The sequence below is a fragment of the Diospyros lotus genome, chromosome 12 (genome assembly GCF_014633365.1).
Source record: "Diospyros lotus cultivar Yz01 chromosome 12, ASM1463336v1, whole genome shotgun sequence".
NCBI classification, from domain to species: Eukaryota; Viridiplantae; Streptophyta; class Magnoliopsida; order Ericales; family Ebenaceae; genus Diospyros; species Diospyros lotus.
In genome coordinates, this window is record NC_068349.1 from 35355670 (window position 1) to 35374601 (window position 18932).

Sequence of the window (18932 nt, forward strand, 5' to 3'; positions counted from 1 at the left end):
CTCCCATTAAAAAAATATTTTTAATTTTTATTATCAGTAAAAATAGCTTTTTTATTAGCATAAAAACATTACCAAAAACCATTTTTATCTTTGAAAAATACACTCAAATGTCGTATTTTTACTTTAAAAATGCTATTTACGCACTTGGTTATGATGTTCTTGGTGAAATTCGTACATTGATGTGTTAAAAATATTAAATATAAATCGCAGAAGACCCTAAAAAAAAAATTATCTAAACCGCATAGAGTTCATAGTATACCCATAATCGTACAGTAGAAAGATAAATGGAATGGTACATAGAGCAAAAACTAAAGCCAAAAATCACCACAGAAAATAGCATGCCACCAAACACTAACAGTGCCAATAAATTTCACCTAATCAAGTGTGAATGAAATTAACAGCGTAATGATGAAACACAACCACATCTGGAGGTTGTTCTGAAACTTTTGAGAATGAGAGCTCTTAGTGATGCTTCCTCCATCCTGATTTGTGAAGCTGCTTCTTGCCTGCAACCTAGACAGTAAGTTGGGTTTGTTTTTCTTTATCCTTTAGGGTTTAGAGGGTTTAGGGTTTAGCAGCCTGGGCTTCAAAGCCTCGCTTGAACACAATGATCATTGCCTATGAAGACACCAGAAAAGAGAAACATTTGAGTGTCGTTATAGTATAAATGAAATGGTTTTAGCAGTAACAGTAAGTAAGATCCAAGGTCATGCTACTGGATTCTTCATAATTTGGTTCAAATGAACGCATTCAAATCGGTTGAGGTAGATGGCAGAGAGTGGGTGTCACAACTCATATCCCAAGTCCTCGTAGAGAGTGAGCTACCAATTATCTAAAGTTGCGAGGATTGGGAGGATTGGTAGTTCTCTATGCAAAAACTATATTGAATGGATTTATTTCATTATTATGGGATCGTGGATGTAGGTTTGTTGAGAATGAATCATGTTATCTGATTCATTGATCTTGTTCTTTTCATTTCTAACTGATTGTATGTGATTCAATCCTAACAATTCCGACAACTCAGTAGAGGCAGGAGTTTTTCATAGTCACCAAAAACATTAGCCAAGCATTTCTCATCAGATCATAGATGTTCTCAGAACAAAACCAATGTAAATGTAATGTGTTAATGCAAAGAAAATTGGAAAGTTCCACATTGGTGGATGGGGAAAATAAAGCATTTTAGCTCAACAATTTCATCATGTCTGTGCACTCTGCAATTCTATCAAGATGCTTTCACGTTCAAATAGAAATTCTTCTACTTAACTGAGATTATCTACATTGGTAATGAGCATTAGATTCAATTGTATATCAATTAAAAAAACACTGCTGATTTTTCATTTGACAATAGAAATCAACACAAGATCATTGACTACTCACCTTACCTCAAAACATGATTCCAGAGTGGCTCGATATCCTTTTAAACCCATCAAGAACCTTCAGAACTTTTTATCATGTTGCAACGACCCACAATCTTCCGAAAATCATCGAGGTTTAGCTGAAATGAGACGAGTTAATAAGCAAATAAAAGTGCAAGAATCGATGACCAGTTTAAGTTATTAATAGGGCAAAAAAAATTAATATCCAGTCTAACCAAAATTTGGAGAATAGAGGCTTTAAAGTCGATGCCATACAAGAACTGCCAATAATCAAGTGACATACTTGTGATGCTCATATAATCAGAATCTCTAAGATGATTCAATTGCAATCTTACTTTAGGTCACATCTATCCTTGACATGAGGAACAACTGACCCAATGATAAACAATATATAATGGCAGAACTTAATATTCAATCGCCTCCCAAAAATTGGTGCAAATCACATGGTTCGCTACCAACTTTTGGCAAGGCACAGAAATTGCAGAGCGAATAAGGGAGTGCATTACTGACATGTATAATGTGATTCATTCTTACATGTATTTCTAACATCGCTGAGTAAACATGGACATACTTCACTTCAAAATAAACATGGAGGTGAGCCAGTTTCTGTTAGATATAAGCCCTTAAGACCAGTTCTAGTGACACAATAGGGCTTGATCTTGTAATTCTTTAAACCTTATTTAATGGCAAGTTTTATGTTTGATTGAAATTGCAATATGATTTAAATTGAACATACAAATATCCTTTAGTATAATAAGGAGTGGATACCATTCTTAATTGTTAAGAATAATCGAGACGGTTAATCCACAATACGTTATACTATAAATATGTTCCTGGCCATAGAGTTTCTAACTTGGATAATTAGTAACTCGCAAAGGCTGGCACATCGTCTTCCTCCTTGTTCGGTATAAGATGCCGAAAGACAAGATTGGTGGGTCTCGTACCACTCTGTATAAAATACAGAAGAAAGACGAGTGGGTGCTCGTTATAGGAACGAGTTCACTGAACGGGACTATTAATATTGAATCACATGGGTTTTATCTCACGGGTCAATGATTTAATATTAACTACGGATTTGCATTAGTCCTTAGACCTGAGATGACATGGATATCTGTGTGTTAGTGGATTAGGATATCAGCGATATTATATGGTTGTCCTAATCAGGGATAACCGTACGTATCTATGTGCCTAGTTCAGTGACACACGAGGTATGTGTGCATCAGACATGGAATCTATCATCTCGAGATATACGAGGAAGATATCCTATGCGATCCAGTGGTCACTTGACGATAAATCCTTGGCCGAGGTAATATGACGGCGGAATTTGGATTCCGTAGAGGTTGTGTCATATTAGTCAAGTGTGATTATTGGATTTGGTCATACGACGAGATCGAGAGATTTGACCTACTGACCGTGATCTCATATCTCGTCGGGATATAGTATGATAGAGGGACTGTATTGCAGGACACCGTAATGTAAGGTTCACATTCCCGCTTCACATTAAATTGGGTAATCATGACATATTGCTAGATGTCACTCGTGATTTACGAGAATTAATAATTGATTAATTCTCGTTGCCAGTTTAATTGTGAACCCAGAAAGTCCCACCCAATAGAAATCGTTTTTAAAAGAAAAAGGGGGCAAATTTAGTAATTATGGAATTACTAAATTATAAATGCAATTATTTAAGAAATAAGAATAATTAAATAAGTAATATGATTATTTATTTAATTATTAATTTGGTTTGGGCCTTTTGCTAGCACCTAAAGCCCGGCCCAATAGCATTTAGGGTTTTAGGGTTTCTTGTTTATAAATATAACATTAAACCCAAAATCCAATCAATCAATTAGTTGAATCAAAACGGAAATTTTAGAGAAAATTTCCGAGTCCCCTTTTTCTCTCAAGTCTATTGAAGTCTTGACGATTTCGGGTGGACCGACTCGGCATCTCACGCGTGGGAGATATCAGGCGGGTTATCGGCAACGAAATCAGATTTCGCTTCGAGGTAACTTTTCGTTTTATGTCTTCGATTTAACCGTAAGATTTGAAAAACGTGATACCAATAAAATCAGATTTTATTTTCCGCTGCGTATGATCAGATCAATGTTTTCTAACAGTGGTATCAGAGCCATCGTTTTTCCAAACTTATGGTTTTAATTTATTTGTTTGTCGGATATTATTTTGTGTTTTGAATCAAAAATAAACTTATGTATATGAGATATACATATGTATATGTTGCTGGAAGAACAAAACAAAGATTATTTTATTTAAATGTTCTATTAAAAATGTTTGCTGGGACGTCAAACTATATATATATATATGTATATATGTAATATATATATATATTATATACTTGCAGAAAACCAAAGAAGGAAACAGCAAAGGGAAGCGGCGGATTCGATCCGCCGCCGCCGTTGGGCGGCGCTGATGGCCGCGGCACCGCTGGGCGGTGCCGGCAGGCTGGTCGGCGCTGCTGGGCGGCGCCAGATGCTGCGATCGGCGCCGCCAGCGGCGCCCATGGCCGAAGGCCGCGCTGCTGGGCAGCGCGGCCATGGCTGCTGCTGCGACCGCCGTCGCTGTCGGCGACGGTGGCCGCAGGGGTGGGAGGTGGCTGCTGGGCAGCCACCTGGAAGAGGGGCCACCGCCTAAGGCGGTGGCGAGGGGTGCACGACGCGGGCATGCCCCGCGGCCGCCTAGGGCGGCGTGTGCCCCCTCGACGTGGGCTGGGCCCGCGTCCCCTTAGCTGGGCTGCGGGCCTGGCCCGCGAGCGCGGCCTTGGCCGCGCTCATGGGCCGGGCCAAGGGCCCGGCCACTGGCCTCGTGCACGCGGCCTGCATGGCCGCGTGCCTTGCGCGGGCGGGCACGCGCGTGCGCCCATGGCGCGCGGCCGCGCTTGCACGCGCGTGTGCGGCGCCCCCACCCCCTTTTTCCATTTTTGTTTTTTTTTTTAATTTATTTTAAATATTTTCCAGCAAATTTAATTTAAAAAAAAAAAATTAAATTATTATTTTTCAAAGCACTTAAGGTATAAATGTTATACACATGTCCGACAATCAGATAAATTTTATAATATGCTTTTAATTGTTAAATAGCATGTTGTGAATGCTTTGTCGCATATCGGTATTGGTCATGGACTTAGGACACTACATAGATGATGTATGTGTTGTGTGGATGTATGGATTATTTTATTTGATGGCCTGCGTGCCGAGATTTGCCGTTTTTGGATAACGGTTGTAAAATTAATTATTTAATTTTATTTTCGCTTTTATTCCATTGTAAAAATAGTTTATAGTAAATGTAAAAGCGATGATTCAATCAATGGAGGCACGACATGGAATGGAGTCATCAAGGGTGAAACAATCGAAGAAACGAAGACCCTATGTAAATGGGTTATGCTTGTAATAGTTATAAGCAGTTTTCCTTTTATGCACCCACGTATGCACTGCACGTTTCCAATGGCTGGAATCGTGCTTAGTATGCATGTTTGAGTCCATGACTATATCGACTATATTATGCAATGTTTATTTTACATAGTTGATGTATGATGATTAAAACGTTGCATGTGTAAAGTGAGACCTAAAAATTAGACCGAAAATCTCCCATATTTATAAAATTAAATTGTAACCGATTAGACCTTAAGAGTTAAGGCAATTTAATCGGGGCTCTCCATCACGGTAGAGATTAGGGCATTTTGATTCGTGTGTTGACCGGCTATGGATACATAGGGGTTGCACACTGGTTAAAATGTTTTTAATTTCTATTTATCATTTGATGAGACGGGAATGCACAAATATTGAGACCCAAGAACCTATTATGTGAGGGGATCGATATTCAACTGTGCAGACTTGTCAGCGTGATGGTATAATTTAACCATGTTCAATTGCCAAGAAACTATTATGTGAGGTACATTGGACTGGGAGCCAAAATAATATTTGGGCCGTACATGAGATGTACTGGACAAGAGTTGTCCACTTATTGAATTTATTATTCCAAGAATCTATTATGTGAGGAATAATAAGTTTAATAAGAATCCAAATACCCACTGGAATTCATGCCAACGTGAATTCACATTTTCCTTCATTGGGAGTAAGGAATCTGATAAACTTAGTGGGAGGCACTGTTTGATTTAAAGACCAAAGTCAAATAGTTAAGGAAAACAAGATATCTAATAATCTATTTATTTTCTGCAGATACATCAAATGGCTTCATTGCACCCACTTACAAGAAATCTTGACAAGCACCAATTAACTGGACCAAATTTCAATGATTGGCTCTTAAACTTGAAACTGATTTTGAACTTGGAAAAAATTACTTATGTATTGGATGCTCCTGTACCCGTGCCTGCTAATGATGATGGAGGGGAAAGTGTTCCTCAAAACATTACTCAAGAGGAGCAAGATACTCTTACCAAGTGGCGAAATGATGATCTCACCGCTAGGAGTTATATGCTTGTTTCAATGAGTAGTGAATTACAGCGTCAACATGCGAATATGCCTGACGCGTACTCTATCATCACACGCCTACAAGAGTTGTATGGTGAACAAAGTCGGAGTGCAAGATATGAGATATCTAAGGCACTATTTAGGGCAAAGATGTCTCTGGGAGGATCAGTGGGAGAACACGTTCTCAAAATGATCTCCTTGTTAGAGAAGTTGAAGGGTTTGGGGGATGAGTTGAATCCTCACCTCCAAATTGATTTGATCCTTCAGTCTTTGCCAGATTCGTATGGAAATTTCATATCGAATTTCTATATGAATAAAATAGAGTGTACTCCGGCTGAGTTGATGAACATGCTTATTACGGCACAAAACAACATGAAAACGGGTACTGTGATGGCTGTTACCTCTTCCAGTAAGACTAGGAAGGGGAAAGGCAAGAAAAAGGCCACACAAGTACCACAGGGGGCCAAGACAATAAGTAAGAAGAAGGGAAAAGCTGTTGCCAAAGGAAAATGTTTCCACTGTGGCAAGGACGGGCACTGGAAGAGGAACTGCAAAGACTACCTCAGTTCCTTGAAGAAGGAAGCGGAAGGTATGATGATAGTTCACGAGTATTTTTCCATTGCTCATTGTTCTACTTTATGGATTCTAGATTCTGGAGCGACAACTCATGTTTGTGCTTCTGTACAGGATCTGGAGCAAAGTAGAAGGCTCGCAGATGATGAGATCGTGCTGAAGGTGGCAAACGGGGCAAGAGTTGCAGCCACGGCTATTGGCACTGTTACTTTATCTTTATTGCATGGACATAGTTTAGTTTTAAACAATTGTTTATGTGTACCTAGAGCTTTTAAGAACATTATTTCTATTCCTGCTTTAGTGAAAGAGAATTATGAATTTTCTTTTAAAAATAATGTTTGTGAGATTTATTTTGGAAATAAATTGATTGCTTCTGGTAATTTTGTCAATGGTCTATACATTTTGAATGTAACTGTTGATAATGATAAAAATCTGCGTGTATTGAATAATAACAAGAGACAAAGGGATAACCCAAATCCCAAAATTCTGTGGCATCATCGATTAGGTCATATAGGGGATGATAGAATCACTAGGTTGGAGAAAGATGGGCTTCTTGGCCCATTGGGTTCTGAACCTTATCCAACATGTGAATCTTGTATCCTAGGCAAAATGACCAAATCACCCTTTGTTGGACAAGGGGTTAGAGTTACAGAATTGTTGGGACTCATACATTCTGATGTATGTGGGCCAATTAATGTAATGGCCCGAGGGGGTTATCAATATTTCATAACTTTTACAGATGATATGTCTAGATATGGATATGTTTATCTTATGAGACATAAATCTGAATCTTTTGAAATGTTTAAAGATTTTAAAGCTGAAGTAGAAAATCAAACTGGTAAAAAGATAAAAGCCTTACGATCAGATCGTGGAGGCGAATATCTGAGTCACGAGTTTGAAGATTTTCTTAAAGTCTCGGGTATTATTTCACAACGCACTCCACCAGGAACACCTCAACTGAACGGGGTTTCAGAAAGGAGGAATCGGACTCTATTAGATATGGTCCGAAGCATGTTAAGTTATTCTGACTTACCATTGTTCCTATGGGGTCATGCCCTTCTTACTGCAATATACCTTCTAAATAGAGTACCTTCCAAGTCAGTTCCTACAACACCACATGAGATATGGTTTGGTAGGAAACCAAGTCTTAAACATGTTAAGATTTGGGGATGTACAGCTTTTGTGAAAAAGCTTAAATCAGAAAAACTTGAAACTCGATCTTTAAAGGGTAGTTTCATAGGTTATCCTAAGGATACCTTAGGATATGAATTCTATATTCCTGAGTTGCAACAAGTAGTTGTTAGCAGAAACGCAATTTTTCTTGAAAAAGAGTTTATTCAAGAAGGTGGAACAAAAAGGAAGATAGAACTTGGTGAAGAGTTCGCCGAACCTGAATCTATCCCACAAGATGACCAATTACCAAGTGAAGAGACAAGGCTGAGTCTTACACCTCCCAATAGGAGGAGTGAGAGGATACCTCGGCCACCTGAGAGATATGGTTTCCTAAGTGAACAAGAGTTGTTCTTAGTAGGAGACCATGATCACTCAGATGACCCTACCACTTACCGAGAGGCGATGTCAGACATCGACTCACAAAGATGGCTAGAGGCTATGAAATCTGAAATGGATTCCATGTATTCGAACCAGGTCTGGACTCTTGTAGATCCACCAAGAGGTATAGTACCTATTGGATGTAAATGGGTCTTCAAGAAGAAGATAGGTTTGGATGGAAAGGTAGAGACCTACAAAGCAAGACTAGTGGCAAAAGGTTATCGTCAAAGGCAAGGTGTTGACTATGAGGAAACCTTTTCTCCAGTTGTCATGCTTAAATCCATTAGGATTCTACTAGCCATTGCCGCTCATTATGATTATGAGATTTGGCAAATGGATGTGAAGACAGCTTTTCTAAATGGTTATATAGATCAAGATATCTATATGGAACAACCTGAAGGCTTCACACCCAAGGATCAAACAGGAAAGGTATGCAAGCTTAAGAGATCCATTTATGGTCTTAAGCAAGCATCCAGGAGTTGGAACATTCGTTTTGATAATGAAGTCAAATTGTTTGGGTTCATTCAAAACATTGACGAGCCCTGTGTATACAAAAAGGTTAGTGGGAGCGCGATTGCGTTTTTGGTCTTATATGTTGATGACATCCTACTCATTGGGAATGATGTAGGATTGCTATCAAAAATAAAAGCATGGTTGTCAAGTACGTTCTCCATGAAAGATTTGGGAGAAGCTGCCTACATTCTCGGCATTCGGATCTATAGGGATAGAACCAAGAGATTGATAGGGCTCTCCCAAACCAAGTACATAGAAAGAGTGTTGAAGAGGTTCAACATGGAGGATTCCAAGAGAGGCCTGTTGCCCTTCAGACATGGAATCCACCTCTCTCGAGATATGTGTCCCAAAACACAAGAAGAGAGAGATCGCATGTCTAGGATTCCTTATGCTTCGGCAATAGGAAGCCTAATGTATGCAATGTTATGTACTAGGCCTGATATCGCTCATGCTGTAAGTGTTACAAGCAGATATCAATCTAATCCAGGTGAGCAACACTGGATTGCTGTTAAGAACATCCTTAAGTACTTGAGAAGAACTAAGGATTTGATTCTCACATATGGAACGGGAGAACTTAAAGTGGAAGGTTATACAGATTCTGATTTCCAATCAGATATTGATGATAGAAAGTCTATCTCAGGCTATGTGTTTACTTGCAATGGTGGAGTATTTAGTTGGAAAAGTTCCAAACAAGATACTACCGCCGATTCTACTACAGAAGCCGAGTATATCGCGGCATCCGATGCTGCGAAGGAAGCTGTCTGGATCAAGAAGTTTGTGACAGAACTTGGAGTGGTTCCCTCAATAGAGTCTGCCGTGCCCTTGTTTTGCGACAACAATGGGGCCATAGCGCAAGCCAAGGAACCAAGGTCTCACCAAAAGTCCAAACACATTGAGAGACGCTTTCATCTCATTCGAGAGATTGTTGGGAGAGGAGATGTCAATGTGCAGAGAGTAGATACATCAGAGAATGCAGCAGATCCGCTGACCAAGGCCATGAACCAGAAGCAACTAGATTCTCATCTAGATAGATGGGGTATGAGATACCATTCAGAATGGTCTTAGGGCTAGTGGGAGATTGTTAGATATAAGCCCTTAAGACCAGTTCTAGTGACACAATAGGGCTTGATCTTGTAATTCTTTAAACCTTATTTAATGGCAAGTTTTATGTTTGATTGAAATTGCAATATGATTTAAATTGAACATACAAATATCCTTTAGTATAATAAGGAGTGGATACCATTCTTAATTGTTAAGAATAATCGAGACGGTTAATCCACAATACGTTATACTATAAATATGTTCCTGGCCATAGAGTTTCTAACTTGGATAATTAGTAACTCGCAAAGGCTGGCACATCGTCTTCCTCCTTGTTCGGTATAAGATGCCGAAAGACAAGATTGGTGGGTCTCGTACCACTCTGTATAAAATACAGAAGAAAGACGAGTGGGTGCTCGTTATAGGAACGAGTTCACTGAACGGGACTATTAATATTGAATCACATGGGTTTTATCTCACGGGTCAATGATTTAATATTAACTACGGATTTGCATTAGTCCTTAGACCTGAGATGACATGGATATCTGTGTGTTAGTGGATTAGGATATCAGCGATATTATATGGTTGTCCTAATCAGGGATAACCGTACGTATCTATGTGCCTAGTTCAGTGACACACGAGGTATGTGTGCATCAGACATGGAATCTATCATCTCGAGATATACGAGGAAGATATCCTATGCGATCCAGTGGTCACTTGACGATAAATCCTTGGCCGAGGTAATATGACGGCGGAATTTGGATTCCGTAGAGGTTGTGTCATATTAGTCAAGTGTGATTATTGGATTTGGTCATACGACGAGATCGAGAGATTTGACCTACTGACCGTGATCTCATATCTCGTCGGGATATAGTATGATAGAGGGACTGTATTGCAGGACACCGTAATGTAAGGTTCACATTCCCGCTTCACATTAAATTGGGTAATCATGACATATTGCTAGATGTCACTCGTGATTTACGAGAATTAATAATTGATTAATTCTCGTTGCCAGTTTAATTGTGAACCCAGAAAGTCCCACCCAATAGAAATCGTTTTTAAAAGAAAAAGGGGGCAAATTTAGTAATTATGGAATTACTAAATTATAAATGCAATTATTTAAGAAATAAGAATAATTAAATAAGTAATATGATTATTTATTTAATTATTAATTTGGTTTGGGCCTTTTGCTAGCACCTAAAGCCCGGCCCAATAGCATTTAGGGTTTTAGGGTTTCTTGTTTATAAATATAACATTAAACCCAAAATCCAATCAATCAATTAGTTGAATCAAAACGGAAATTTTAGAGAAAATTTCCGAGTCCCCTTTTTCTCTCAAGTCTATTGAAGTCTTGACGATTTCGGGTGGACCGACTCGGCATCTCACGCGTGGGAGATATCAGGCGGGTTATCGGCAACGAAATCAGATTTCGCTTCGAGGTAACTTTTCGTTTTATGTCTTCGATTTAACCGTAAGATTTGAAAAACGTGATACCAATAAAATCAGATTTTATTTTCCGCTGCGTATGATCAGATCAATGTTTTCTAACAGTTTCGGAGTAGTAAATGGACAGGAAACTGAAGTTTTACCAGACATATCTCCAGTTTTAGATACAGAAAGACAATAAAGAACCCAAAACACTACCCAAGAAAGCTTCTATTCTCTCAAGTGTTGGTAATAACTTTTAATAGTCGACTAGTCTGCATCAAGAAATACCTGCTGCTTGGAAATCTAATCCAAATAATCTTTGAATCGGAATGCCTGGCCTCTAACTTGCTTCCCTACGGCACAACTATTCCTGTATATTCTCCGATTCTTCTGTGCTTTTAAAATTCTAGAAATTCTTCTAAATAAAAGAGAAAGGCTAATGAAAACTGATAAAGAGCAAGTAATGACCTTCCCATCTCCATCGCTGTCAAAGCAATAGATCATATCAGCCATCTCGTTGTCTGACCACATAAAATCATGAGCAGCTGCTACTCTTCGCAAGTCTCTAAGGGTTATGGTTCCTTTGCCTGCTTCTGTGAAGCACCATTTCACCTCATCAATGACCAGAAGGCATACAAAGAAACATAGTGATAGAGGAAGAAAGGGGATGGAAGTAATAATGGAGAAAAAAGAGTTTATTCAAACACAAATTTAGCTTGGAATCCGGTATTATCAGATCAAAACGTTCAGCATCTCAAGGAAGGCTACATGCACAGTTCATGGGTGAGTGCCACCGTGCCCACTAAAGCAAAGCCAGGTTAAATAACCATAATTCTCAAACCAATTATTCATGTTCTTATTTGGAATGGGAAAACTAAGACATTATTATTTAAAAACCACAAATACCATTACCATGTAATTTTCCCCTTAGAAATGTATATATCTAAAAATATTGGAACTGCAAAAGAGGAGTTGCTGGGATGAATACACTCTTTTCTTGGAGTGCATTAGCTGGCTATAAATGGTTTCAGAATTTTCAGAATTCTGACAAATGAAGCAAGAAGGGACACACTATAGCAGCTAAGTCTGTTCTCTTGGTCAACAAGGGTGTCGGAGACAAAGAACTATCAACACTGGGTACAACTTTAAGGTGAGATTAGTACGAAAACTAGTCTAAACTTAATTCTCCTACAAGTACACCTCCACTTCCTCAATTTATTGTCTAATACCAAGTAGGAAATTTTACACCCCTGCTATCATTAATTAAATAAGAAGGAATATATACTTGACAGTCATTTTAGAAGAAATGAAGTATGAAGGTGTACTAGTAGGAAAGTTATGCTTAGACTAATTTTTTTACTAATCTCTTGAAAATTGAGATATATAATTGCTTAAAAAATATTTTCACAACAAACACTTCAATACCTTCACGTCATCCTGATTTCAGAGGTAATGGAAAGTGCTCAAATGTGGGCCTTTCCCCATTCACTTCCATCTCCCCTCTTAAAAAGTAATCTATCGAAATGAATATAACTCTTTCATTCTGGTTTGTTCAACCTCCACCCCAAACTCAGTCCAAGTAGAATATAAAGAACAGTGGAACAGGATTTTTAATGGTTGAAATCCTTATCCACTGGGGAGTATTAGCTGCTAGAAATAGTTTCAGCAACCAATGATGAGGGAAGCTCTACCGTAGCTAAGCAAGCTATCTAGGTCAAAAAGGTCCAATAGCACAGAAGAAATGATAATAAGTTGAACAGCTACTGCAATTCAGTGACAACTCAATGAAATTCCAACATGGTAAGATGCCAAGCCAGGAGTTCGTGGCCTATATTTTCAACAGCTGAAATGATAAGATAACCAGTAATTCTTCTTGCTACACCACATAAAGCACATGCATATGTGTCATAGACCACTCCAACACCCATTAACAGCTCAAAGTGCTGCATGCTTGCATGTATCCAAAAGATGCTTGCAGAGATGGAAACTGGCTGCACGAGTGCTATCCAAAAGGTGCTTGCTAGACAGGTTTCACATGCCTACCCATGACACAGCCAAACAAGTGTGAATCCTAGGCAAACCATGCATATTTCGCTGAGCAACCCAGGGTCAATTTGAAAGCTTAGAGATAGAGCTTTTGTTGTATATAACATGTAACCTGATTCCAAGCAGTGTGTGTGTGTGTGTGTGTGTGTGTGTGTGTGTGTATCTTTAAGAGCCATTTGGATCTCAAGCGAGATAATTTTTCCTTCTATCATATGTAAGATGGCTCAAAATGCCATTATAGAGAGGATGAAATGCTTAAAATCCCCTCAACCAAGTTCTGCTACTTTCTTCTCTCTTCTCATCAAAATTTGTAAACCTGTTCTCTTTCAATTTAATTGTGTGGTAAATCCAACAGGAATGTGTGCTTGTGCAGGTCCTAGACTGTTCTGGTGCTTGGCAGGCTTGCCAAACAGGCTTAGCAAGGGTCACACACGATGCTTGCTTGACATCCAGCCTAACCCTGTGACAATATGCAACTGCATACAGTTCAAGACCAATTATTTCGTTGTGAACTTGCTTGTCTTGGCAATACATGAACATACCATCAAACTGGAAGAAGTGTACAACCAGCTCATCTTCAGTCATTTGCACTCGACTACTGACCTGCTGACAACAAATGATAAAAATGCACTGTAAGAAACAAAAAAAACATCCACTTTATACAACTATAAACCCAAGTAATTCACACACGCACACAAAAAAAACCACGTAGAAAACAACCATTTTTTTTCTCTTCCTCTTTGTTGTGCCTTCCTGAATGAGAGCATTTCCCCTTCTTTCATTATTCAGAACACCATTTAAACATGCATCAACGCTTTGAGAAAGCTTGCTGTGCCCCAAATCTGAACACTCAGCAAAATCTTTTAAAGAGAGAGCAATTGCCTATACAATAATGCTGAAAGATTAGTGTCTTCTCTTGATATAAATGAAATCCAACAATTAAAACCATAAATTTAAGCACCTACTTGCATTAAAGCCTCATCATCATCAACAAAATCTGATTTGCTCATGAGCTTCTGAATAGGTATTTTCTTCTTGGTCCTTGAATGCTTTTTTTTCACCTGGAATAAGGGATGGAGAGAAACTAAGAACTTAAATGTGCACGCGTTCCATACCAAAATTGCTCAAAACTCTGTACACAATGCCAACTAAATCTAAAATGGAAACAAAAGTACAATTAAACTGGTGGCAAGAGTCCATGAAGGCAGGTAGTTTTACAATTTTGATCATACTTCAAGAGCATAGGCTCCTTTCATTTTAGAATAGAGTATGTTCTTTTGCAGGAGTGTTTTCACTAAACATCATATGAAGTGTGATCTCAAAGAAATGTTGCTCTTCTGGTTTGTCAATCAGGAAAATCTGATACAAGCTATGGTTTTGAATTTATTTCTTTTTTTTCTGCTGTTTCTTATTTCAACCCCTGTAAAGGAATATGAGATTCAATCTTAGATCCTCATATGACACCAAGACACGTCAGTAAATTTTGAATTTTCTTCTGCTGGTGTGCTAGCAGACAATTCTCCATCCACAGCATGCCTTGGTATCGTATTGGTAAAAATATGACTGCTACACTTAAGTGATAAACATTAACTATGTGAAGGCATGACGAACTGCTTTTGTTATTCTTTTAAACGGAAAGGAAGTCTTCCACCCCTGGATAACTGTGATAACATGTGTGAGCTGAAACCAAAGAATATCCCATTACATGCAAATATACAAACAAACCGTCAAATAGAGATGCCGCACCACCAACAACTGTTGGCCATTCAGTACAATGGCCCTTTGAACTCACGAGATGGTATGACATTCCAATTTATGAGTAACAACACAACAGGGAATTTAGTTCAAGGAAATTAAGCAATGAAATAAGGAAGCGCTGAACTGATTTAGAGAAGAGAGTAGGGATGGCAATTATAACCGAAACTGTGGGGAACCGAACCGGTCAACGCAGTTAAAAACCGTTTGACTGGGTAATGGTTTGGTTTGGGAAAAAACCGAACACTGTTTAAATGGGTATGGTTTGGTTATGGTTTTCACTAAAACCAAACCAAAACCCGAACCGAATATATTATATAATATATATATAATAATAAAATAGGTATATATAATATATATATTATATAAAAATCAAACCCAGCCCACCCGAGCCCAACCCACCCGCGCCTACCCCAGCCCACCCGAGCCCACTTGCCTTGCAAACCCTTGTCCCCTTCTCTTCTCCCTTTTATTTTATTTATTTTTGTTAATGATTCTATATTAGTTTCTTTAATATTCGAACAACTTTTCGGATTGTCCTCAGCACGTCTCCAAACAGCTTTCCAAAATTTGTTGCGCGTGTCTAGATTCTGTCACATAATTGTTGCGCACAACCAGATGCTCTGCTTTTGGTTGCCCCTCTCTCTCTCTCAATCTATCACTTGTTCATCTCCAACATCTCTTAGGCTCGCTCCAACCCTCTCTTTGTCTCTCCCGTCCATCGCTCATTTTCATTGCTTCAATCTACAAGGAGGTAAGTCTCGCACCTATCTATGATGTATACGTATATACATATTATTTTGTTTAGCTGAAATTTTAAGCTTAGATTGATGAAGTTTCAGCCTTTGGATCTTATTTGTTTTTGAGTATGTTGGTCAAAGGGCCTTTGGATGCCAGAAGGTTACCTTTGATCACCGGAAACTGCTAGCTACGGTGGTCGGTGGCGACTGACAACGTGTGCTTTTTAAATCTGGCTGGAAAGAAAAACCAGATCTATGAAAGTTTAATCGTTAGATCTAGCCCATTTTTAGATATATTATCCTCCTTGGCTTGGAGATTCTAATGGTAGACTCGGATCATAAAAACTTCTTTTAAGTTCTTCGTAGGAGAGTTAGGTTCAATCCTGTCAAGAATCATAAGGCAAGATCTTCTCCCTATAATCTTTTCTTTTTAAGCATTCGTTCCCAGATTGTTCAAGACTCTTTGTTCTTGATTTCAGATGATTAATAGATAGTATATATATAAATATGCACATACAGTGAGTTCACGAGCAAGTCATGAATTTTTTATTATAACGATTCTTTCAAATATGATCGTTGAATCATTCTTGAGATTATTTCATATCGATTGGAATTTTCAGTAGAGTTGTTAGAGTTGTTGCAGAAAATATATAAACACTGTCATCATCCATATTTTTCATTTCTGTGGTGCGAGATTCATTTCTTTCGCTTGAAAAGATTCATCATTTAAAGAGTTTTTTTTTTTTAAAGCATATCTTTACAAAACAGAACCCTAGGTTTCGAAACCTGCATATCACATTACAAAACATACAAAACAAATAAACTTCTATTTCAAAATTTCTTTGTTTATATTTTGAAAATTTGTCTCTTTGCACTTCAAATTCGACTTTATCGCTTGCTTAAAAAGGATTGTCTTTACACGATAGATACCTCATCGTGCCATTCAATGGTCTTGAGGTTTAACTAAGCTGTGGCCTTCACTGGCAACATCCTATTTATATTGGGGAGTTGTTGATGGTTTAGGGTTTTTGCATAGAAACTTGATTGTTTATATTTCATGAATAATTTCTCGAAAATTTGGTAAAATAGGTTTGTAACCTGAAGGAGACCATGAATCACCTCAATCTTTCAAAGAAATATTGTTGGGGTAGGAATTTAGAAAATTTGGAGATGAGATTTGAGGTTTTTGGATCGTCCGTGAGCATTTCTAGGTTCAAGGAGTTCTTTAGCTTATTCTTTCTCTTTTTCTTTAGAAACAACTTAGAAGATCATGTCAAGAGTGGGTTTTCCATGCGGTGCTTGCAAGTACTTGAGAAGAAGATGTATTGAAGGGTGCATCTTTGCCCCTTATTTTTGCAATCAAGCAGGAAATACTGATTTTGAAGCTATACACAAAGTTTTTGGTGCCAAAAATGCCTTCAATCTTTTGAGCCATCTTCTGGTAAGAGACCGTAGTGAGGCTGCTACTACAATGATATACAAGGCTCAAGCTAGGATTCAAGATCCAACTTACGGCTGTGTATCTAAAATTCTTATCCTCCAACAGTAGGTATAATGAACCCTAAATCCTTAATCTTTTTGAGTTTCTAGACATAATTTGCTAATTATGTATTTTTTTAGGTTATCAATATGCAAATTTATCGAGCATTTTTGAAGGAGTTTGTTGACTCTTATGCAAACTTTCAAAATGTTTAAAATCAAATTCCCTCAGAAACCAACCATATTCCAGAACATGATCCGAGCATCGCCGGAGATATTGATGAACTTGGACCAGTTGTGTTCGGCAGACATCGGCATTGAGCATTATGAAGGTAAATTAGATTTGAGGATAATGATATTGTATCCCTTGAATATTTTTTTTTTTATGTTATGTAATAATTGGATCTATGGATGGAATGATTAGCGAGTAAATATCTTACAAATTGTATGTCATTTAGGTTTAATGTTGTTGATGAAGGTATTAACTTTCGTAGCTAAATATTTTTAGCTTAAATTACAATTTAATTATGCAAATATTAATTTATTGATCTTAACAATTGTAGGTTTGGAGATGTGATTTTATATCCAATAAGTTTTGTAACTTTATGCAAGAATAAGGTAACTTTATTAGTATTTATCTTTGTTTGTTGTGAAATTATCAAAAAAATTTATGAATGTTATTTGTCTTTGTTTGTTAGTATGGATTAAACTAAAAAAACCATGGTTAAACTGAAACCGAACCGAAACCGAATGGTTTGGTTATGGTTTTAAATTTTTAAAACCAAATGTGTTTTGGTTTGGTTTTGGTTTTAGGAGTTTAAGTTTGGTTTGGTTATGGTTTTGGCAAAAACCGAAACCGAACCGAATAATTGCCAACCCTAGAAGAGAGTAAACTATCATGAGGAGAAGACATGTCTAGTAAGCAACATCCAGGAAAAGAAAAAATCAAAAAGAAAATGAAAGCTCTCCACACCCCCCCCCCCCCCCCCCCCAATTATTACATGACATGAGCTTACCATTTTTGCTTGCACTGCAAATGTTGCAGATAAAACGTATGATAGTTTCCTGTTTCATCTTCTATTTCCGAAGCACAAAACAGAGAATATATGCTATCAACAGTGTCACAATGACCACAATAGCACCCAAATCAAGAGAGGCCATCCTAACACCATCCAAATCTTCCAGTTAACACTGTTGTCAGGAATAAACCGCCCAATTTAATCCACGTAATGGAGAGATGCCAATTCTTCGCTATACGTCATACATAAATTGAAAGAATATTCTCTCACCCCTCTAAAATCCCTAGAGAACAAGAAATACCAGAAGTTCACAAGAGAGTACCTTGCTTGTTCGAGAGCCAGAAGTCTCTTCCTCATCGTCACTCGACGAACTCATTGCATCTTCTCCCGCCGGAGGCCTATATTCTTCATCTTCTTCCTCCGTTACTTTAGCCTTTCCCTTCGGCTCCCTCTTCGTCTTCGTATTCCGCTCCCTCTTCGTCTTCGTATTCCGGGCCGAACCCATTAAAGAAGACCCCAATTTAGGAAGCCCCAAGGCCTCCATTCTCGCTCTGTTCTCTTCGATCCTCTTCATCCTCTGCTTCTCGTACTCCGTCATCTTCTGGCTCCCTCCGCCGATTGGGTTTTCGAGCTCGTCTGAGCTCGAATTTGACTCCTTTTCTTCAGTGTCCGAGCCGGAAACATCAGCTTTGGGCATCTTGCGTAATCGGGTCTGCGAATTTGGATAAAATTTTTATCGAATTGAAGAGTTTTCTAGAGGAGGGTTTGACGTTCGAGCTAGATTGCGCGAAGGGTTTCTCATTTGATGCTTTAATGGCGGGCTTGGGCGTAGCAACTGAAACGCGGGAAGTCTGCAGGTCACCAAGGGCAACTTTTTTGTTTTTTTAAAGGCAAGAGTCTCGAGAGCTCCAACCAACACATAATTTTCTATTCGAATAGATATGTCACGAGTTGAAATTCAAGACCTAACCC

The 18932-nt window shown here is 38.4% G+C and overlaps 1 protein-coding gene across 5 annotated transcripts; it reads right to left on the reverse strand.

Annotated features, from left to right (window-relative positions):
* Nucleotides 1-559: 559 nt before the first annotated feature.
* Nucleotides 560-18865, reverse strand: LOC127786465 (uncharacterized). Of its 5 annotated transcripts, none has more exons than XM_052313881.1 (7): nucleotides 18283-18864; nucleotides 13933-14028; nucleotides 13688-13849; nucleotides 13510-13573; nucleotides 11390-11514; nucleotides 1383-1495; nucleotides 560-618 (listed from the first exon to the last, which is right to left on the reverse strand). In XM_052313881.1, exons 1-6 carry the CDS (start codon nucleotides 18655-18657, stop codon nucleotides 1427-1429), a joined length of 891 nt encoding a protein of 296 aa, XP_052169841.1. In that variant the 5' UTR covers nucleotides 18658-18864; the 3' UTR covers nucleotides 560-618; nucleotides 1383-1426. The 5 variants fall into 5 exon arrangements, with proteins under 5 accessions (XP_052169841.1, XP_052169840.1, XP_052169842.1 ...); XM_052313880.1 differs by having other exon boundaries at nucleotides 1378-1495; nucleotides 18283-18863; XM_052313882.1 differs by having other exon boundaries at nucleotides 1378-1495; nucleotides 13510-13570; nucleotides 18283-18862.
* Between the last annotated feature and the right edge of the window lie 67 nt (nucleotides 18866-18932).

Excerpts from the sequence above, each read along its gene's own strand:
- LOC127786465 (XM_052313881.1), bottom strand. The coding sequence starts at position 18,657 with ATGCCCAAAGCTGATGTTTCCGGCTCGGACACTGAAGAAAAGGAGTCA. Across the intron at positions 14,029-18,282 it reads CTGGCTCTCGAACAAGCAAG|GTGAAAAAAAAGCATTCAAG; the intron begins GTACTCTCTTGT and ends CCCTTATTCCAG. Across the intron at positions 13,850-13,932 it reads ATGATGAGGCTTTAATGCAA|GCAATTGCTCTCTCTTTAAA; the intron begins GTAGGTGCTTAA and ends ATTATTGTATAG.